This window comes from Rhinolophus sinicus, linkage group LG05, assembly GCF_036562045.2.
Source record: "Rhinolophus sinicus isolate RSC01 linkage group LG05, ASM3656204v1, whole genome shotgun sequence".
NCBI classification, from domain to species: Eukaryota; Metazoa; Chordata; class Mammalia; order Chiroptera; family Rhinolophidae; genus Rhinolophus; species Rhinolophus sinicus.
Window position 1 is genome coordinate 166,534,282 of NC_133755.1, and position 23,564 is coordinate 166,557,845.

General features: G+C 37.4%; 2 protein-coding genes across 2 annotated transcripts in view; both read right to left on the reverse strand.

Annotated features, from left to right (window-relative positions):
* Window positions 1-23,432, reverse strand: part of EPM2A (EPM2A glucan phosphatase, laforin) — a 115,186-nt gene extending 91,754 nt beyond the window's left edge. Inside the window, exon 1 of the mRNA XM_074333685.1 lies at window positions 23,300-23,432. The gene's annotated coding sequence lies outside the window, so the exon portion shown is untranslated. The remainder of the gene's footprint in view (window positions 1-23,299) is intronic.
* On the reverse strand, window positions 6,499-23,435 carry FBXO30 (F-box protein 30). Its single transcript, XM_074333683.1, has 3 exons — window positions 23,300-23,435; window positions 13,151-15,191; window positions 6,499-8,644 (listed from the first exon to the last, which is right to left on the reverse strand). The coding sequence occupies exons 2-3, from the start codon at window positions 15,173-15,175 to the stop codon at window positions 8,441-8,443; spliced, it is 2,229 nt and encodes a 742-aa protein (XP_074189784.1). The 5' UTR covers window positions 15,176-15,191; window positions 23,300-23,435; the 3' UTR covers window positions 6,499-8,440.
* Between the last annotated feature and the right edge of the window lie 129 nt (window positions 23,436-23,564).

Below are 23,564 nucleotides of genomic sequence, written 5' to 3' on the forward strand. Positions count from 1 at the left end.
ATGACGTTTGGGGGTGGCATGTTATGTAGCAAAAGCTAACTGAAACAGCAATGAAAGTATTCATTTCTTTTGATTAGTTCAACAGATACTGACTGAGGCCATCCGTGTGTGAGGCCCTTGGCTAGGTACAGGGATCCAAAGTCAAATACGACACGGTTTTGACCTAGAGGGGCCCCCACCCTGGTAAGAGTGTACAGATACTAGCACATCAGTAATGGCAGTGAGGTCAGTGAATGACAAAAGGTATGATCCAAAAAGAAAAACGGGGACATAGGTGACTCATTGGCTTGGGATGGTCTAGATGACATCAGAATTGGATCCTCCGCAATTAACTGAAGTTTACCAGCAAGTAAGTTGGGGGAGGGCATTCTAGTCAAAGGGAAAAGCCTATGTAAAGGCTCAGAAACAGAAAAGAATATAAAGTGTTGTAGCCCGCAAGGGTGTGAAGTGACGATTAAGAAAATATGGTTCTCGCTCTCGGACATACATGTAAGGAATGTGAAATTTATTATGCAGATATTCCAGCAGAAGGAAAAGAACTTGGCTTCCTGTTCAGCACACCGGTTCCACTACATTCCACCCAACACACAGAGAATTTCTGGGAAGTTGGTTTTCCTTCTACTCGGACTTGTAAGGAAAGAGGTTACGTACATTAAGGGAGATCTTGACCCCCGCCCTCCTCCAAAGACAGCAGACTTACAATGCAGTCTTTGCTCCGAAAGGCAAGGAGAAGACATAGATGTTGAAGCCAAAACAGGCTAGAGAACATTTTTTTTTCTTTTTAGTTATTTATAGCTAACGTTGGTATTAAAAACCCTGATGTTTTTAATCTTCTGTAAACTGATTTATAAATGATTTTTCTAATGAAAATATTTTGAAATGGCATTTATCCACCACACAAATGACTATTTAAAATGTGGATAAATGAATGTTGTATGTTCTTGCTTTTGCACTATTAAAACAGCAAGGTGCTCTCATTTTGCATTCTAAAAAATAAACAACAAAAAAGAGAAAATATGATTCAAATAACTTATTTGGAAAGAAGTCTTAACTATTGTAGAAATATCACAAAATGAAGAAGAAATCCCTAAAGTGAAAAATCACAACAAACTCGTCAGAGTACAAATTATCACATTTCCCTTCCTCCCACTCTTTGACTTTGGACCCTGTCGCAGTAAGTAAAGCTATTGATTGGTGTGCAAGTCTCCTCTTACGGACTCTGTGTTTATCCTGATAGTAGTTTAGTTCACACCATCAGCCCCATTCTACTTAAGACTCATTTAATTATACTTAATGTCCTTCAAGTTGGAGCACACACACACCTAAATTGGCATATATCTCCCCAATGATATGAGAGGCAGTTATTTGCAAAGCAATTTAACTGTTTCTTTTTACATTGGTTTTAATGAATAACTTTCCAAAGTCAGCTGCTAAGAACAAAGTGGAAAAATAATTGTTTTAAAGTACAGGTATCCCCCACTTTTTGAAAGTTTGTGTTATACCACTTTAGTTTTACACAAGACCCATGTTAGTACCTGTTTCCGCTAACCAAAAGAAATCTGAAGAGGATTTTCACTTTTATGAAAAAAAGGGAAAAATGACAATAGCATTGTGTTGCATAAGCCCTTACAGACATGTATAAACCACTGTGTTCCATTGTCATATATTTAAAGAGAAATTGGACAGTCTTTTTAGTAAGTGAAAACTGTACATACAGTATTTTTACTTTTACAGGCTGTGTATTGATCATTTTACCATGATAGTGTTATTTTAGGTTGTATGTATTATTTGCTATGATTTGGTAGTATGTTATTTTTTGGATCTGGGAATGCTCCAACATTTTTCCATATAAATTAATAGTAATTGCGTCTTCACCTCAGCTGGTGAGAAAGTTCTCATAGGAACCTCTACTTTTGGATAGCAGGGGAAATCTGTAATTTCCTCTTACCAAGGTAAATCATAAAGGTAAATTTAATTAATAAACGCATTCAAGTAATAAACTACTTATGTTCATGTGTCTTTTACTGTCTCAAACATATCTTTAAAGTGTTTAGGGAAGAGTTATGTGAAGAACCATTTAAAGTAAACCTCCGCCTACAGTTCCTTCTCTGGAACTTGGCCATTTGTTCATGTACCTGGCACAGTAACCCGGTAAACAGTAGGAGGAGGAGGAGGAGGAGGAGGGGGAGAGGGAAAAGGGAAGGGAAAGGAAGGAAGCAGTAGTAACTCCTGCATAACTTTAGGCATGTCACAACCTTCCAGAATCAAGCCTCGAGTGTCTGGCCTGAGTGCTCAGTAAATGCTTACTGAATGAACAAACACTCTCCAAATATAAAATGAGAAATTAAATGATCATTAAAGTACCTACCAATCCCAAGATTCAAATGTTTTTCCCATGAGACAACACAAAAGAATACAAAATGTGCACATTAGTTCAATTTATTAATTTAGTCTTATCCAACATATCATTGTACTTGCTGTTTAAAAGGAACACAAAGTATAAAACTGTAAAAATAATCCTGAAAAGTATTTACATTTTTTTGCAAACTGTGATATTAAATACGGACCTTTAAAAAGTGTAATTGAGATGTGCCACAAGTCATCGTAAGAAGACGTAAAAGGTGAAAACTGAACATTGACATTGAAGCCAATTACCCAGTTGCACAATTCAGTGGCATTTAGTATGTTCACAACAGTGTGCAATCAACCATCTTGTTCTAGTGTATTTTCATCCCTGGAAGGAAACCAGTACCCATTTAAGCTGTCACTTCCCACTATCCCCTCTTCCCCAGCCCCTATCAACCATTAATCTGATTTCTGTCTTGATGGACTTGCCTATTCTAGATATTTCATATAAATGGAGTCATACAATATGTGGCCTTTTGTGTCTAGCTTCTTTCACTTAGCATGTTTTTCAAGAAATATATTTTTCCTTTCACATTTAAGGAAAGAAAAACTATTAAAGTAAATCATGAAAAAAAGAAGACACCTCGGAAACTAAATAATATCTGAGGTAAGTGAGTGAGTCAGTGCAATTACCTTTCAGAATGCAATTCAAGTTTTCAGGACTGAATGGTGCTTAAACACTGATCAAATAACAACACAGATTTGTAACAATAGAAATGCAGCATAAAAATCTTTAAAATTCATGCCCACCAAACTATCAATCATTAAAACCAATTTATTTTTATACATCACAGCTTTCATTGCAAAGCTACTGGAATGTTGTAGGGAATCAATACTATTCTCCATTTCCAATCTCGTTCTAATACAGGTAACAATTTTTAAAAGTTATCAATTGATATAAAAGACATCCAGTTGACATAATTAAGTATTCACTGGGTAATTCTTCTCTTGAACAGATGTAATACTTATTATGGTTTCCATTTCTAGTTTGATTTCTTTTAATCAAATAATGTGGTCAAACTTGAATGATGACACTTGTTTTTCAATACTACAGATTTGTGAGCTGCCTTTTAAAAGAAGCTCAAGACGTTACTTAATCAAACCTACACTTACTGGCCCAAACTGCTAAACGTAGGCTGATTAGCAGAACAAGTTTTTTAAAAAAACTATGTACTTCATCCAAGTTTTCTGATCTGATCACCTGGTCAGAAAATTTAAGTCATGGTATAAAAAAGAAATGACAATTAATAGGGCAAGAAGGATTTCAATGAAAAAATAATCTAGGATAGCAAAGGGTAGGATCTCCATTTTTCAACTTCAATCTTTTGAGCAATAACAAATTATTGCTGTTTTTCAGTTTGCTTTAGAAATGCTTTTCTTCACAGTACAGAATAGAGACTTCAGTCGAGCATGTCAAAGATAAAACAATTATAAAATAGGAGATCCATATCAGTTGAGTTTTATGGTACTTCTATAAAGCATTTCATGAATCATCTGTGTAACCCAATTTTTTTTTGTAGTTTCTTAAGTCACTCCCCACATAATACATTGGAATGTCAAACATTCTGAATACAAAATGTCAGTTTTGAAATGTTCTAAGGTGAAAAAAGCACAAGCTGTACCTCCATTAATACACCTCAAGATGTATTAAAATCTACTTGGCCAATTTATAGATATTATACATGCAAATATACATGTAAACAATGAATTTATAGAACTCCACCATTCACAGTTGCAATAAAATACCTGTAAAAACGCAGCAAAAGACCCTAGTCTTTGCAAAGGATTTTCAGAGCAACATGTCATACTTAGAAGTTAACTATGTTGTTTCTTATCGGTATTATTCAATAATTCTTCCAAAACACTTATTAGGAATCAAATATTCTAGGCAACAATATTTTCCAAAGTAATTTCCTTATATCTAAATGTCCCTTCTCTTTCTGCATTTGTAAAGTAGAAAAGTGACACATCTCTCAAATATCCCCACACTCATCAGTAAGTAAACTTGAGAACCTCAGTTTTCCCAGCCATAAAATCGAAACTTGAAAGGATTTATCTTTTGAAATTCCTTTGATCTTTTAAGAAAATAATTGCATAAAAGGTAACTTTACAAAGAAACCATCCTCCCTCTTCCCTTACTTTTAGAAAGGAGTTTATTCCTTTAGGGTTGGCCTCTACTTATGCATCTCACTTTTTTTGTTTGGAAATCAGATTTAGATTAAATCCTAACAAAACCCAACAAAAACCTAACAAAAATACTGAATTATTTTAAACACAATGGAGATGTCATTGACAAGTTGATTTCCTTTAAAGGCATAACTAATATGCTCTTGCATGTAAGAGAATTAGAGCAGTATTTAGCTAACCAGCCAAACACATTATCAAAGAAATTCTTTCCATCAAAGGCTTTGTCCAGACTTTTGAGAGAATGAGGGCCAATTGCTTTCTTTCCACTGCTATTCTAAACATCCACCTGCAATCACATCACCTTCCAATGCCGTGTGTCATGCGTGAAACAAACACATTTTTTAATGTTTGCAAAATCTATTCCTTAGAAAATTCCAAAAATTAACAAACCCCAATGTCTTTTCAGATTGGAATGCAAAAAACATGAAGAAATGTGTTTTGTTTCTAAATGCCAAAGACTACATTCAAATTACCAGAGGTAAAAATCTGTGATCAATATAGTAACATAAACTACCCTATCTTCAAGTTTTATTGAAAACCCCATTATCTTGAACGTCACAAGCCCAATGTTAAGGGATAGTTAATAACAGCAACAATACTGAAGGGATATACAGCACAGGGTCAAAGACCAAAAAAGACTACACTACTGATGAACCAGAAACTCAACCTTTAAAAGCTTTCATTGATAGGGTTGAAAGGATTCCTACAAATATTTTTGTAGGATTTAATCCAGTATTTGTCTACTTCTATTCTTTATGTCTACTCTTTACTTATCCTAGAAATCTAATACATTCACATGACTCTGCAACCACTAAATAAGAGAATGAATGATGACTAGGCTAAAGGTTAGTGATAATCAAGTTCATTATCTTGAACAGAAGAAAACACTAGTGAAATATTAATACTAATGACAACAGTGAATTCAAAATTACTAGTAAATACTAGTTTTTAAAAAAAGTCCCCAATGTATTTTGTCATATGGCTGCAATAGTGAGACAATATATACGTATATAATTTAACTTGACTATTAATAAATTACCATTACTCTTCATTTAATTTTGGATTACACACATATATATACGTACACACATTTACTCACTCCAATAACATATCATTCAGGAGAATAGCTGGCACATCCCAGGCTTTCCTCCAAGTTCTCATACTTTAGTATGAATCAGAACCACATGAAGGCCTTTGTTAAAACAGATTGCTGGTTCCCACCCTAGAATTTCTGAATTATTAACTCTGCAGAGGCCCGAGAATTCGCACTTCTAACAAATTGCCAGGAGATGATGATGCAACTGGTCCAGGGACCACCCTCTGGGAATCACTACTATAATGATATGTGAGGCTTAAAAGACAATGAGAGTGAGAGAGGGAGGGGGAGGGGAAGGGGGACAGGGAGGAGGAAGAGGAGAGGGAGGGGGGAGGGAGACGTGTTCTGGGGAAGGAGGCAACAGATAAAAGTGAATTCAGATACTTCCCTCCATCCTGATACTTAGCCTTTATCTTGCTGGTTAGCAAAGACTAAGGCATCAACAGACTTCTCAAATGACAGTTTGTCAACATACCAACCTTTTCATGCTTAAAAGGCTAGACTATTCCCAGTAAAGTTTTAGAAAAACAATATTGCCCCCCATTCCTCAGCCTTTCAATGGTCCTAGGTGGGACTACTTTCAAGAAGACACTGAGGGGACAAAGAAAGCTAACTACTGAGTGTTCCATTTTAAAAAAGAAGTTTAATGCTCACCAGGAAAACATGGGTGAGCAATGATCAACAAGCAACCCCTACAACATGCAGAAATCCCCTCGATAGAAACAAGATGACTGTGTTTGGAATTTGTCAAAACAACTACTAAAATTTTATTTAAATGAAAGTTTTTCTTTTTAAGTTACTGAGCCATATGAAGGGAAAATATTACTTTTATTAGAATTTGAACAAATGTTCCACAAAGAACACATTTTAACAAAATGGTATGGTGGCATAACAAACAAAAAAGAAAATACCCAAAGATGTGTAAAAGAAATATCAGGCGGAAAATGTTAACTATCTCACGAGCCAGTACGGAAACAAGAAGTCTACACTTAAAAACCAAGGATTTTAAAAAGCACAACCATAAAACAAAAACTTAATGTTTGTGCTATCCTAACCAGACACACATTCTTCAGCAAAACTTTAAAAGGCAGTTATATTTTACAGTATTTGATAATCTTATTTCTGACTTTCCACAGAAATAGCGACTGTTTGTGTCATTCAATCTCACAGTTGAAAAAGAAAGTTTAAGCACTAAAAAACAAGTATTCTACTCATTAAAATGACAGGTGAGGCAAAACAATTGATTAGTCTTTAGTGCTATTATTTTTCAACTGTAATAAGGACTTGATCCAACCAAAGCAAGTCTTAAGCAGTTCTGAATTCTTTTCTAATGCCCAAGGAACGCCTCTGCCCAGCCTGGTTGCCATATATGGGAATCAAGAACCTCGTAACAGAAGAGCACGCCCAGGGACAAATGTAGGTGGAGACAAAACAGAGTCTTGATATTTATAACGAGGTCACTTGTCACCATTTCAGACTACCAAATGCCAGAAGTTACTTAAAACAAATTATTTAAGCACATGTCCCCATCTTTGCAATTTATTTCTAAATACGGGTATGTTCATTTTTTAAAAAAACTGATCACATCAGGTTAATAATAGTATTCGTAAACTTGAACACTATACTAAAATAGCTCAAGAACAGGTCTTTGAATAGTTTTCCGTTAGATCTCAATCCTTACACAAAGATGAAATTCGTACTTTTTTTGGTAGAGAAGTCTATAGGAAATTAACCTGGACATGTTTTAGAGATTGTCAACCATGACAGGTTTCTGCATTTTAAGATTGTCATCTTACAAAGATACCAAATTTCACATTTTTAAATGTCTTAAAACATAGTTGTGATAAACATCAAAAGGCAAAAATTGTAAATGCTTATGAAAACAGTTAAGCCCTTTGCATTCTGAATAGTTGAAATTTATTTACACAGTATGTCCAATTCAAACTTAAAATGAGGTATATTTTCTTCTCCACAAATATCACAGACCTAGCAAATACCTTGAACAGTTTCCAATTAAAATAAATTCACAGGCTTTTTGTTTGTCTTTGCTTTAACCTGTCGTATAACACATTGCCATGAGTCTTTGGATGTGGCGTCTAACAAAGAAGAAAGTTGCACATGGACACTCTCTAAATCGGAGTTGTAAATACATAAGGTGAAAACATCTTTGTGAATTATTTTTAAAACATGATAAATGGCATTACCAACCATGATATTAAATATTATGTAAGTACAGAGATCATCTATGTATCAACAATTGTATTAGGGAGCACTAGAAAATAAAATCTTTATGATGATCTTAAGGAAGTGCTTAAGCAACTGAATTTTTTAATCTGAAAAACCTATGCTGCAAAAATTTGAATCAAAATTTTACTTTTTGAATGCATGGGTTGCAACCCACAGAAAACATGAGGAATATATTGTTTGGTCAGGATCTTGTTAGTTTAAGAAGTAAAAGATTTTAGAACCAAAATATGCACACCATTAAAAATACTAATTCTGATAATTATGTAGCTAAAAATTCAATCACCCTGTCCAGCAAGTTCCAAAAATTTCACACATTTCAAACATTAAGGCAACTTTTCCCCAACTAAACAGTACTTTATAAAAATATATGTCACTTCAAAACATTATATACACAGTGACAATAAATTTAGCTAGTTGTAATCTTTAATACATTAATAAAGTGTCACATGTTACAAAGAAATTATACTAGGTGCTTGCATGTATGTGCAAGTGGAGTTATAGTTTTTAAAGTACAGGTTTTAAAACTGAGCGAAGTGAACGTCCTTCTTTCGTGAGTTCTCGTGTCACACACATACATGGCAATGGGATGGCTTCCTCCCGTTTCTCTACAATATTGTAACTGCATTTCTTCAAGTGGTCAGCCATGCTTAGGATGTCAGCAAACTTCCATTCATTAACAGAACAAAACGCCGTACTGAATCGCCATACCTAAAAGAAAATTCTACTTCAGATTTAAACAAGTCAATTTATACAAGTATCAAAACACACCTTTTCCTCTAACTCTATACATTTCTACTGTTAGAGAAACATTCAATATAGAGTTTCAAGTAGTTAGCTACATAATTGAAATAATAAATCCATTTGGATACGAATGTTTATCAAATATTTTTACGATAAATCACTTCTTTGACATGACTTCAATAACCAAAAAAACAAAAATCAACATTAAAAATCACATCCAACCTTGCTTATTAAGCAATTAAAAAAAACAAAACCATAACCTCACGAATTCAGAACTATTTCCTAAAATAATACATAATGCACACTATTCTTCATCCTATCCAATTGGCAATATAGACTATCCATAGCCTGAAGATACACACAATACAAATATTATTTTTGTTCTCCAAGTTTTTGTTCCATTCCTATTATACTATATGAATCATACTAAAAAATACTGTAGAATATTGTGCCAAGGTACCTTATCTTTCCACTATATATAAGTACTAAAGATACTTCGTAGTATTGAAGAATACAGGTGCTTCGATGTGTTCAAAAACTTTCTGAAAATTTACATAGAACAAACTTTTCTAAAGTGAGTCTTATTTTACTTCCTATCATATTCACCTGCTATCCCTGTTCTTGCACCTGCAGGTAAAAATGTGGGCTACTTCCCCTTTGGCCCACTCAGCAGCTCCAAGTCCCAAGGAAGCACTGTCATCTTATTAGTCTGGCAATGATTGTTACGGCCCCCTCACATCTTTACAACTGCACACACAAAGCTACTTGCACATGGCTAATAAGCTTGCATACAACAGCACAGGCCTGGGTAACAAGCAGGAGTGGGACAGGACGGGCCTGGGCATCCGAGCTAAGCTCCGCTGAGGTAATGCCTGGTCAGAGACCACTGACTCCATGGTGAAACAGCAGGTACGCTAGAAAGTAGCCGTGGACTTGAGGGAGCCCTCAGAACTTCTCAGGAAAGGCTGGTAATCACTTCCGGGGTGGCCAGATGCCTTCGAATTCTGTGTGAACATGATTATTTTTCAGTTGGCAACAGAAGTCACCACTGTTGGGCACATGGGGCTTAGCTGTTATACTCCTGAGGGTTGTATCAGTTACCCTGGATGGAGTCATTTCCCAGCAGTCGGTGAAGGTCTAAAGAGTAGCTACCAATAGACATTTTAGATTACAATTCCCCACACCCACTAAACTACGGGAAGAAGTAGAGGAGTTTTTGCTAAGCTTCAGCAGAAATAGTTAGCTGAAAGATTCAATGGCGGCAGACAGCCTCCCTACTTCCACACAGTTCGAGAGCCCGGTGAAACAAACTCAGGAAAAAAATGGATGGCTCCCACCTCCTGGTGACAAGCTTTCTTAGTAATGGGTCAATTTTGCATTCAAGTATCCATCAAGCATTTACTAATTGACTGCTATATGCAGGTACTATGCTAGGCATTAGATATTTTGGTTCCCCGAGTTTTGCTTCTCAAGAAAATTACAGTCTAATGAAAAAACTGACAATTTATCAGTGAATTTCAAAATAGCATGGTGAGTGCTTTAGTAGCGGTGTATGAAGTAGGGGTGTTTGAAGCAGGGGTTTACCAAGCAGGAGTATATGAAGTGAGGGTGTATGAAGTAGGGGTGTATAAAGTTAAGGGTGTATGGAGCAGGGGTACACCATGGGCACCACACAAACACAGAGCAGTGGGCCTCCTTGAATGCTTCAGAGTGGGGTTCCAGAAGGCTTAACTTGAGGAAGATCTTAAAAGGAAGCAGGATGTGGAAAGGAGTTGAAGATTACAACCTTCAAAGGCAGGTTTCCTAGGTCTGAATCCATAGATTCGTTAGAGAAGTTACTGACCCTCTCTAAACCTCAATTTCTTCATCCATAAAATAGAGACAGTAGATTAAATAAATTAACGAAAGTAAAATGCTTATTAGCACACTATCTAGCATATTGCAAGTGCTCAAATGTAGGTGTGAGGGATGGCATACTCAAAGGTCTTAAGGCAAGAAAGAAAACATCTGGCAGCCCAGTGGCTCAGGTGGTGGGAGCGCCGTGCTCCCAACACAGAAGGCCGAGTGGAGAGCAAGGTTCATAATACCAGCACGGGCCAGGGAGCTGCGTCCTATAACTAGACGGAGAAACGATGGCTTAAAACCCGGGGGGTGGGGTGGGGGGAGCAAAAAAAAAAAGAAAACAAAATCAGGCAATATAGTCAACAATACCGTGTTTCCCCCCAAAAAAAAACCAAGCCGGACCATCAGCTTAAATGCATCTTTTGGTCTTATTTTACTATAAGACCCGGTCTTATACAATATAAGACTGGGTACAATATAAGACCGGGTCTTATATTGATTTTTGCTCCAAAAGACACATTAGAGCTGATGGCCTGGCTAGGTCTTATTTTCGGGGAATAACTATGTATGGTGTCAGATGGGTATTAGATTTAGTGGGGTGATAATTTCCTAAGTTATATAAATGTCTAATCGCTATGTTGTTTACCTGAAACAAATATAATATTGTATGTCAACCGTAATTAAAAAATAAAAAGAATATTAAAATTAAAAGAAAACATCAGGCAACTGTAAATAAATCAATGTGAGTAGAATATAAAGTGATAAGAGGAAATGGAAGAGGGAAGCAAGGACAAGATTATAAGAAGTCTTAAATGTTTCATTAAGGACTGTCTCTATCCCAGGGCAAGAGACAAACATTTGAAGTTCTTAAGCACTGCAGCCTGAGAACTGTATTTAAGAAAATACTGTCCTTCTTGCTCTTTTGTAGAGAATAAGGGACACAGTTGGAACTAGAAACCCAGTTAGGAGGCAGCTGCAGTAATCCAGGAGAGAATTAAAGGTGGGAGTAACCTAAGGAAATAGCAGTGGAAACAGTAAAGCAAACCTAAGAGGTATGAAGAAGGGGGACTCGATAGGACTTTGTGACGACATGGATATGGAAATAAAGGGGACACAAGGGAATCAACCCTAACTCCCAAGTTCCTAGTTTAGGCAACTGGATAGATGATGATGCCATTTTCTGAGAATGAGAGAGGGAGAGAAGTGGAGTAGGCTGGACATGTTGAGCTTGATCAGTGTAAGATAATCAAGTGGAGATGTCCGGTAGATGCTGGTACATAACGGTCCGGAGTTCAAAGGAGAAAATGGCCAAAATAAAGATGTGTGAGTAATCTGTATGAATGATGGCAATTTGAACTCCAAGAGTACAAGAGTAGATAAGATTTTCTGCAGGAATAGAACTCCAGAAAATATTTCCCCTCACAGATCAATACTAGTGGGCAAGGACAAAAAAAGGCCATACTCAGAATGTCCTACCCAAATGGAAGACACCAAATCATCTGGAAAATGAAAATACACACAAGCACACATGTATACACAGCAAGTATGAAACTCTGTGCCACCAAATTCCATTTAGAAAAAAAAGTCATAAAATAATCAGTGTGTTCATTCATTGGTCAAAGCCACAGGAGAACACAGAAGCAGATGTAGAATTCTGAAAAACTGGATTAATTAGTGAAAGTAAGAGAAAACCTAAGGGTGGCAAAAATAAAGTAGCTAAAAATTTGAACCCTGTGCAACCGATGTGAAGTTTGTCAAATTTTTCTCCAGTTTATAAAATGCATGGATTCACATTGTGATGGTTTTGAAATGAAAAACACCATCAATCAGATATTTGTAATACCTTCTTGTTTCTATTGCATACTACTTCAAACAGAAGCTGGGAAAAGTAGGGTATCACAGGAGGAAAAGGGCGGAGCCAGGATTTGTTCCCGGGTCTGCCTATCGCTAGCTCAAGCTTCCAAACTTCCCCACTCCCTCCCTTTTACTGTACTAAACCCAGATTCCCCACCAACAATACCAAATCCTATTTCCTTACTCTTATCTCACTTCAATCTAATACGTATCCATATCCGTCCATTTATGTCCTCTATACCCCAAATACTCCGTTGGTCTTAACAGTAGCAGTAGTTATCACTTTTTCTCATCTCTCCCAATTTAAGTTCTACCAGAAACAACCAAGTCCTAAAAAAGAAATTGCTAAAAATAGAAAGAAGCTGCCAATTGTAAGCAGTAAAACACTGTCTTCTTGCCTCCTCCCCCAGTGTCCTATAGTGAAAATGTTTCATATGGAGCCCAAATTTGAAGGTGGCTAACATGGCCTCAAACAAAGAGAGTTGCTACAGGAGAACTGAATGGGTAGAGAACTGCTCAACTGGAAAAAAGAGAAATGGCCTCTGCCGTATTAGATTAGAATCCGGTTCTAGGATGTGTGCAGTAAATATTTGATTACAACACAAAATTTTAACTATCCTAGTTTTTCATTAATTACTATTATAAAAAAAAGAGTTGGATGTCATATTAAGTTTTAAAGGATAGTCAATTTCAAAAGACACTCATTTTATTAATTCAGCAACATCACTGCTTATTATATGCTAAGAAAGGGCTTGACACAGTTAAGGTTAAACTAACCTTTTCTTTGATCTGCCATGATGAGTTTCCTTCTGGGTACTTCCTTTTCCCCCACTGCAGTATGACCATTCCACGAGACTGAAGCAGACTGCCACACACGTCCCTCATTAACTTGGATACACACGAGAGCTGGCATAGGCTGAAGCCATCGAGAAACCCCGCAATATGTTGCAGAACCTCAAAAGGAAGACTACTCAGATGGTCACTATGTAATCCCAACACACAATTTCTAGCAGGCTCTACTAATACTGTAGAGACACATGGCTGAACTCCAAATGACCGCAAATGGCGGTCATGTATAATCTTTGCTCCTTGTGTTGATGGACAAAATCTACGCTGAGAATAGGTACAACCATAATATGCTAAAGGACACCTCTGTTCCATCCAGCCATTGAGTCCAGCATGAATGTCACCATGCACGTTCTTAAAATGTGAAGAAAATTCTCTTCTTCTAAATAACTGTCCACAAACAAATGTAAACATTGAACGCTGCTTGGGCTGGTACCTAGCGACACATTCCAACACTAAATCCAGCCCAAGCGTCTGAAAAGGACTTGGATTTGAAAGCTGTGGGTTGGCATGGTCACAAGCTGAAGCTGAAGCTATTTCCCCAACCATTGTATTTGTAGCTAAAATTGCAGATGGAAGTGAAAAAGTCTGAGTCCCAAAGTCAATGTGATAAACATCGACCATGCGACTATCAGATATACCCCTCCCACCTGGAGAATCTCCTAGACAAAACAGTAAGGCTGCTGTGATTAGATCTATTCCTTGGAGGCCCATTGGATCTTCTGCCACTTCCAAATCTGATGTATCTACTGCTTTGTCTTCCTTTGGTTTAGTCCAACATGAATTAGAAAGAAATTTGAATGAAGGAGGATGACTGAAAGATAAGACATCCACATTCCTCAAGTCCCCTAAGTCTACTTTCCTCCAACACAATTCCTCATCCTCACCATCAGGCATGAGGATTCGCTGAACTGTGCCGTTAGGCAAAGCATTAGATGGGATCACTTCCCTAAGTCGTGCTGCTACTGAAAGTGAACTGGAAGGTTGGGAAGTGCCATCTGACGCGACACATTCTCCATTCGTTAAGTTACTTTGTTTTGAATCATCATGTGAATTCTGGTTCTGGTCTATGACCTGTGTACATATATTTTCCAAAGGAAAGCCATTACAAAGAGCAGAAGTGCCATGAGAACTGGTATTCAAGTCACATAATAAATCACTTGAACCATTTTGTTCAGACGGGGCATTCTGACGTGCGTTGTTATGGTCAATTCCACCTACTGCTCCCATCTCATCCTCGTGAAGATGGTCCTGGTCTTTCAAGTTTCTATTCTGTAAGCTTTCTCTGGCATTTTGCTCTTCATTCATTTCATTTGGGGAAGCACTTAACATGCCAATGTCTCTTGTGGCGGTATTCAGGATATCTAAAGCAGCAGCCAAACTTCTGGTTGTTTCTACAGTAGCTTGATAAAGTGCACCATAAGATTCTTCATCAACAGACACCAAACCATTAGCATGTGGTATCTCTGGGACATTTGATTTAACTGATATTTGTTCTCTAGGTTCTGATACTTTATCAGTTGCTTTTGACATCATGGTGGCTACTTTCAGAGATTCTAAGAGCATCCTTTGGTCTTGAAGAGCCAAGGCCATATCTAATTGTGCCACTTCATCCACATCTCTGCTTAGATTTTCATATGATTTCCGGTCTGCGTAACTAACCGGCCATCGGTTCCACTCCATAGTACAGCACACCACACTTGCTGGACACGTTTCTAGATGTTCAGCAACTTTATTTCGAGCCATTGTAAATGGACATCCAAAGTCACTATTTAAGCAAGGCACGCGTTCAAATGGACATAAGAGTCGATGCTCATCAGCTTTACAAGAATGGAAGACTGCTCCACAAACTAACGGACAACCAATCAAGTCACAAGAAATCCCAGGCTCTGGTCTGGTCATACACCGTCTACTGACACAATTCACGCAGTGCGAATGCTGCAGCTCCGCCTCCATAATGGCCACTCCAGCGCTAGTTGTTGAGATGGAAAAAAGATGAGAAGTTAGGCAAAGAATCATACATTTTTAAAAATTGTTTAATAATGTAAATCAAATTATAAAGGTATATTGGCTTATTTTAGAATGAGATACATAAAATATAAACATATTTAACAAGGTTATTTTACATATAAACAATGCATCTTGAAACAACTTAAGCATTTCAACTAACAATTCAGTACTTTAGCTAAAATGTCATAAAAGTTCATTTTTATATACCATATAACAAGAAACAAGTTAGTGTATACATAATGTATATATAAAAGAAGCGTTAATGTATATTTAACTCTTACATGTCAGAGAATGCTTTAGCTTTCACCTGTTTAATTTCAACAAAACTAATCCTGAAGTATCCCAAATTGCAGAGAACTCACCATATTCCTAAGAGAATAATCTGAATTTCACTAATATATCTAACTCAATGTTTATTAGATGTTCTTTTATTTCCTCTAAATATATGAATTCATTTAAGATTTCATTTATTGTTTGTTCCTTCTACAGGTGCCTTAATAAATTCCACAGCAAATCAATAGAGTAAACCTTAATTAAAACATACAGAGAATTTACTCAGAAAAATATAAGTTCTAGCTCCAGTTCCATGGCTATAGGCAAATCACTTACTTCTAAGGGCCACAGTTTCCATTCATTCATTAAACATCTATTTATTGCTTAACTATTATGTACCAGACACGGCGTCTGACGTGGAAACATAAAGGTTAGTAAAACACGGTGTCTCCTTTTAAGGAGCTACAGCAGGAAGTCAGAGACAGTAAAACTCGTGTCATATTATTATGTGATCAGTATGACAGCAGTAAAATGGTAATACAGAGAAAATAATCAGTATTGGTAGGGGCTAAAGAAGAATTCAGAGTAAGTCTTGAAAGATGAAATGTCTTTTAAAGTGGGTAGGTTTGGAAAGAAAGGGAGGCATTCAATGCTGAAGTAAAAGCACAAGCAAATGTAGAAAAGCAAGAATGGGCAAATGATGTCCAGGGAACTCCAAGTTTCCTAGCATTACCTAGTCACAATGTGAAAATGCAAGGTGGCTGTGAGAGATGAGGCCAGACAGGAATAAGGCAAACCCTGAAGAGGGCATGAGATGCTACTCCGAGGAGTTCAGACCTTAACTGGAAATCACTGGGAGTTAAACGGAGAAATGGTATCTATAAAATAACACTAGGGAATTACAGATACCTAAGAGTCTTGCCTGCTTTTATCAAGAAAAGTTTAATATAAAAATAAGAGAAAGCATCAGCACAATATATTGATTCAATTATAATTACTGAACCTATTCAATGTCTTTTTTCTATATTTAACTTCTTTATTGGCTTGTTCCTACTAGCAGTAAAAACTTAAAAGACTATTTTACCTTTAAAAACCTAAATAATGAAGCAATATCCCCCCTTTTGCTACTATTCTTTTTTCCTATTCGGTCAAGCTTTCAGAAGAAAAACAAAAAATTAACCCTAAAACCCTTCTAACCTCCCATATACTCTTCAGCCTCTAATCTGGCTTTTATTTTTACTACCACTCATAGTAAAACTGCACTCTCAGATTCTCAATGCTAAATCCAAAGGGTATTTTTTCCAGACCCTATCTTCCCTAGCCGTTATATCCTTATGTTGACTAATTCCTCCTTTTGGGAACTATTGTCTTTCCTTAGTTTTCATGATGTCACATTTCCCTGGTTTTCCTCCCACCTCTTTGGTTATTCCTTCAACTTTACTTCTAAAATATTACTCTTCTTCAGGGATCAATGTCATTTCATGATCATTCTACACATTCTCTCCCTGGGTGTTCTCCGTTTCACAAAAGCTTCAATTACCACCAATATGCGGAAAACTCATCCGTGCCTCCCACCCAGATCCCTCTTCCAAAGTTGAGATCTCTACAGCTAATTACTTATTATACATTTCTACTTGTATATGTCACAGGCAACTCATGTCAACATTTCCCAAGTTACATTATGTTGTAGTAGATAACAATTTTGTGGATAAAATGCTGATTATTAGCTTATTTTTTTCACTTCGGTGCATAAAAGATTGCTATTAGGTTGGTGCAAAAGTAACTGTGGTTTTTGCAATTATTAACGTTTTGAACCACAATTACTTTTGCACCAACCTAATAGTCGCTACTGTAAACTAATTACTTGTCAAATTGCTATTTCTTTTTCTCCAGTGCAAGTTTGATTTTCCTCAAACTAAAATAATAAAAGTCTACTGATTATTAATAGAGCTTTGTTGATTAAGCAGAAAAGTTATGAGTCGATATTATGGTGCTTAATGATGCAGGGGGTGAGAGGGAGGCACACACTTATCAACAAAACCGTATTTTTAAATTGTGTTTAAAAATTACAAATTATGAACTAAATATATTTTCGAATACTTAACCCCATAAATTGTATAGGTAAGGACAGAACCTTTAAAGATAAATATGCTAAGAGTCATAATAGAAGAAATGATGGATTAATGATGGCAAACATTTCTAAATTAAGCAGAAATTCAAAACGAAACTTTAATAAGAATTAGGACAAATTTTACTGCGTGATTAGATTGTGAAAACAGCAGTAGCTTTCTTATTTTGCAACCAGAATGAGTTCATCTCACGTGCTGAAAGTTATAAGCTTGACTGTTACTAAGAGAGAAACCTAAAAATATAAGCAGTTCCAACAGAAGTGACCACTGCTCTCAGAACTTGTAGAAACACTTTATGTTATGTGCATATCACATGACCACACCAGACAGAATACAACTCAGACAAGTCACTTAATTCAAAAGTGTTTAAAATAGCAACTGCTACAAACAACTGAGTTAAATGCAAAACAGCAATAACTCTGACAGGCAGTAGAAGGCTCTCAAGCTTCAAAATAAATAGCCTCTTGCACACTGTTCCATTCTGAATAACAAGTGTTAAAAAATAAAAACATCCACAGCAATGACTCTAAAATACTTATTATTCATTGCAGTAGACTTACAGAGAACAAGAACGAGGGAACAGTAACTATGTACCTATTTTGTCTTTCTTTACATATGTCATGTCCTTAATGTCACAAGCCTCCTGAAAACCCAGAGGAAACTGAGGTCCAGAAAGGCTGAGAGACCTGTCCGAGGTCATCTACATAGTAAGTGGCAGAGCTAGGATTTAAATCTATATCTGATTGATGCACTTGGACAATAACAGATATGTTTACTTATGAAAGTTTAAGAAAATCAGGCAGCACTTCAGTAACTGATGATCCAATTGTAAGATGGTATTTGAGGAATGGAGATGACACAACTTTGCTTGTTGTTTATTCCAATACAATCACCCCTGTGGTCAAGAAAGACTTTTTGGTCCTTTCTAATTATAATAGCACAGTACTTTGCTTTAAATTATTTAAAAAAATAACTTACATTTATAATGTTCACTATAAACATATGGCACAATATAAATTTAACAATTCTCAAAATAGCTGTACAAAGGAATCAAGTTTAATTCCATGACACTGTTAAATATATTAAGAAATAAGAAAAGGCACTAGACAATACCCAAAGAGTATTCTGGGGCTACAACCCACAGTATCAGAACTTAAACTTCCAGAGCCATCCTCTTTCTAATCAAGGTGATTACTATCAAATTAAATATGCCTCTGTAAAGGATTTCATGTTGCTCACAAATCCTGTGAAACAGTCTAAAACATCAATCCCTTCTTTATCAGTTGAACAGTGACACAGCAGGCCCAGGAGAAAACATGTTGCTAAAATTGAGGCTTCAAGTTCAAGATGAGCTTAATTTAAAACTTCTCAATATTAAGGCTTTTTAAATGCTCTAGAAAGAGAATCTCAACATTCCAAACAACTGGAAAAAGTTTCATTAGACTAGAAAATATCTGTAAATGATTAAATGCTTTACAGTAGTTTCAATTTTCTCTAACAGAAATTCTTGGCAAACTATTACTCTACGGCTGACAAGCAATCCATAAAAATAGTTTTAAGACATGGCACTTTCCCATACAATGAAATGAGCCCTTGTTTTTGAAGGTTATTTCTATGCTTAAAGATATGCCCTCAAAATAGTATTTCTTTATTTTTCCAAATTCATTAAAATGCATAATGCGATAAATCAATAAAACACTGCAAATTAGCACAATTTTAAAATATGCTAAGTCAAGTCACCCAAAGTACTGGACCCAACTTGCTGCCTCAGGCTTTTCTTCTCACTCACTCACACACACACACACACACACACACACGCACACACGCACGCACGCACGCGCGCACACACACACACACACACCACACCTCTACCTTTCCCTCCCCAACTGCTGCCTCCATTCTTTGTCTCAGCTTCATTGTTACTTCTCCACATACCCAAAGGCAAGGAAGGTATGGATCCCATATTATGCTACATGCTCACTACACGTTGCCTTTTTCCTTGGTAATTATCCTGTTTAATCTCTATCTCTACAGGAAAACTATAAACTCCATGAAGGAGGCAGGATCATCTCTGTCTCATTCATTCTTGAGTTCCCTATAGTCCCTAAAATTATACCTCAATTACAGCCTCACTTATCTTAAAAACATGAACAAATGAAAGATTTATAATACAAGAAATAAACAAATGGATTCCAAAACAAGATTCTTGATTTCATGGAAAACTACGTATTTCATGAAAAGATACAATCTTATAGATTTAGCATTAGACAATCAAACTGAATCAAAATTTTATAGCTGATATCTCACTGCATCAGTTATAAAAAGTCAATAGTTCTCAAACATTTATTGAGCACCCAGGTCATATGTCCTAGGCATTATATATAGAGTAAGACAAACTGTCCATCAATAAAAGCAAATCAAAGGGAAAAATGAAGTTAATTTCAATCTTCCATTATTTTAAAATCCTAAAAAAAATAGTATTAAAAGGGACAGAAGGGAACATTTACCTATACACTGCTCCACTATTTTAATCCCCTAATCAATGTTGCAGTCTGGTTACTGGTTTCTGACTATAGAGACATCAGATTCAAAAAGAAAAGCAAAGGTGGAGATGTCTGCACATGTGTAAGTGCCTAGGTAGGTATAGGGTAAGAAAAAGAAGCTCAAAAAAGGAAGTTGTATCAGCCTACTGCTTAATATTACAATTAATATGGTACTAGATGGACTAAAAGTCTACTTATGAAAATACTGCTTCAATGTAAAGCTGAATGGAACTATAGACAGACTTGTTCAACTCATTAACCATTACCAGTGAGTCTATGACTAAAATTTCAAATTACGCAATCAGTAATGAGCTCCTCCAGAGCGAGTCTCTTCCTTCTTGTATAGTACAAGGTACTACTACACAGTAAACAGAAACACTTGCTGGCTGATTTGCTGATCAGGTACACTAAGTTTTAAAAACTGCAATAAATCTATAACCTCAGTTGGACATCTTATTTCACTGGTTTAAAAAAAAAGGGGTTGGGGCAAGATTGAAAGCCCAATATCATCAAACTCCCTATTCAAAGCACACATCCTCCTGATGAGTCCAAACAGCTAAATGGGCTACACTGTATACATTCTTTTATTAAATTTCGGTTCTGACTTTTTATTTACAGAATGATGACCTAATTATATGGAAGTTTTTTTCAAGTTTTTAGCCTTCCAGTTATAGAATCAAAACATACCTCTTTCATTTCTAAATATGGTCATGAGTAACTTATTCCAAAGTGAAAGTTCTAACTACCTGCCATATTCTCCACTAAATATGCAAATGAAATTATTATAGACTTACATCAGAAATCAAAATAACAAATATTAATAAATATTTAAGACCAGAACCTATCTGAGTAGATACTCAAATAAAAGTAATCCACCCAAGGGGTGGAACTCAGCTTATTACAATGGGCAGCAAGGCACAGGGGAATGGGCTTCCAAAAAATCTCAGCTTTGTGACCTTCAGGTAATTAATTACTCCATTGTGAAAACAACCTAGAACTCTACAAAGGCTGGTTACTGTTATGTGTGTGTCCAGTAGGATACAAACTGTTTTCCTCAGAAATTGGATGTACTTCACTTTACACAACAGCAACATTTACATACACAAAGGTGTATGTATAATTATTTTTTATATCAGGTCTTTTATACTTATAAAGTTTACTAAAAGTAATCATATGAGGAATGATCTAATGCTAACATTACCCACTCAAAAAAAAAAAAAAAAAAAAGACACCCTTTTTATAAAAAATTTTCAGACTGGGTTTTAATTCAGGCATGCTTCTCTGTGTTTAACTATCCAGCTACCTACAATGTAAAAACCACTAATGAAAGGCCGATCTCACCTTTTTCATCAAACCAATTTTCAAATTAAATAATGTTTTATATAGCCTTTTGACTGAAGACTTTAATGTCAAAGAATTCTAGGAATACAATGTCATTCCAGAGCATATACGAACTCCTTTTGATGAAACAGGCAGTCATAAGAATTCAGTTAAAAGATGTACCCAAAACCATAAAGAACAGCATCTTATCCCATTAAAAGTCACATTTTGGTAACATCAAATAGTAAACACACATGAACCAATGCCTATTTTGGTGACCTCTCTAACCATCTGTTACCTCAAAATATGTATTATTGCTTCGTTAATAGTATATTTTATTAGGAAGCTTTGTGTTTAAAAAAAAAAGTCTCCAGTGCTAGACACGGAGAAATATTGAAGTTAAATACCCTAGTACACTTGGAATGCATAAAAGTTTGCCTGTATCGGAAACTTCAGTTCTCTGGTAACACAAAACTCCACCCACTAACATTTCCAGAATCACAAAATAAGCTATGTCACCGCATTCAAGTACCAGATAAAAACAAACTGGCAACTTAAAAAGTTTGCAAAACACCATGTTATCCCCAATTAAAATTCTGTAGTAAGAAACAGTGACTAAGCATAAAGAACAGTGATTCAGCGAAAAATCTCATCCTAAACAATCCAACCCTTAGAAAAAATCCTAAACGTACATTTTATCCTACCTACTCGAAAAAGGAAAAACTTTTGCTGCGTCAACAACTGGACTGCTTTGGAAAACCTTGACAAATATGAGCAAATGTAAAACCTGTTCATTTAATTTACTAGGTCTCTGAAGGACACAGCACACGACTGAAAGGCAGCAACCAGGAATTAAAGCTTAGAAAGTTTGGGTTTTTGTATTTAAAGAGTTTTAACTTAATGCACGCTGATATCAGAATGCCCATAAATAACTTCATCTTGGATCGGAGTCAACAAAGTAATTATGGAATAAAAGGTCAATTCCTTCCCAAGCATCTTTTATCTGAGGCTTACGACATGGCTCGGAAAGAAAAACAAGAGAGGGGCAGAGGGGACCGGAGTACCAGAGCCATGGTAAACAACACACTGCTCTGCCAGTCTCTATCCTCCCCAACACACACGTTAAACACATACTCGAAGGAGACTACTTTGAATTCAACGCGCACCGTGCGGCCCCCTTCCAAGCAATGCACTTGCACGCGACAGGGCACAGGCAACTTGGAAGTGGCCATACCCCTCGGATCTGTAAAATCAGGAAGTTCCCCTTTAATAAGGGCTGAGGCTCAGCAAGACTCAGAGCTTCTCACTTCCATGAATGGAAAAGTTACCAACTTCACTCATCCCGTGGAGACAGTTGATGATGCCTCCCAGTCTTACTTTAACCCGTTTGTGACCCCCAAAGAACCCAAGTGTCTGAAAGGCAAAAGCAAAGAGAAGCCGGGTTTTCGAGGTTCGTCGGGTCTTCCGAGTGGAACTCCGGCTCCACCCCTCCCCACCACACCAACACCAAGGCAGGGGGACTCGGGGGTCAGCCCTCAGGGTGTGGGTCGCCATTTGCGGACCGCCTCTGCGGCTGGCCGGGCGGAGGATGGCCGCCGCCGCCCACGCCGCGCGCGGCCGCCCGCTTTGGAGACAGGACCCCACCGGGCAGCACCCGGCCGTGTTTACTCCGGCCCAGGTCCGGCCCGCCGACCCCCACGGCCGCCTCCGCCTCGGCCGCGGGCCTCGCACGGCCCGGCCGCCGCCTTCATCCCCGGGGCACCCCTGGCCGTGTCGGCCTCCCCTGCGGGCCTCCTGACACTCACCGGCCGGCACGGCCGAACCGCGGCCCAGGCCCAAGGCTGTCGTGGCCGTCGTGGCCCGCTGCTCCGCGCCGCCCCGGCGCCACTCCGCGCCCCACACGCCCGCGCGGTCCGCCCTTCTTCTTGCCTCTCTGCCCCGCCGGGCAGCGGCCTTACCTCTCCTCTTCTCCAGCAGCTGCTGGGCCTGCTCCCCAGGAGGCCGCCCTCCTCGTGCGCCCCGCCCCCTCCGCGCCACTCGCCCCGCCCCCTCCGCTCTGCTCCGCTCGCC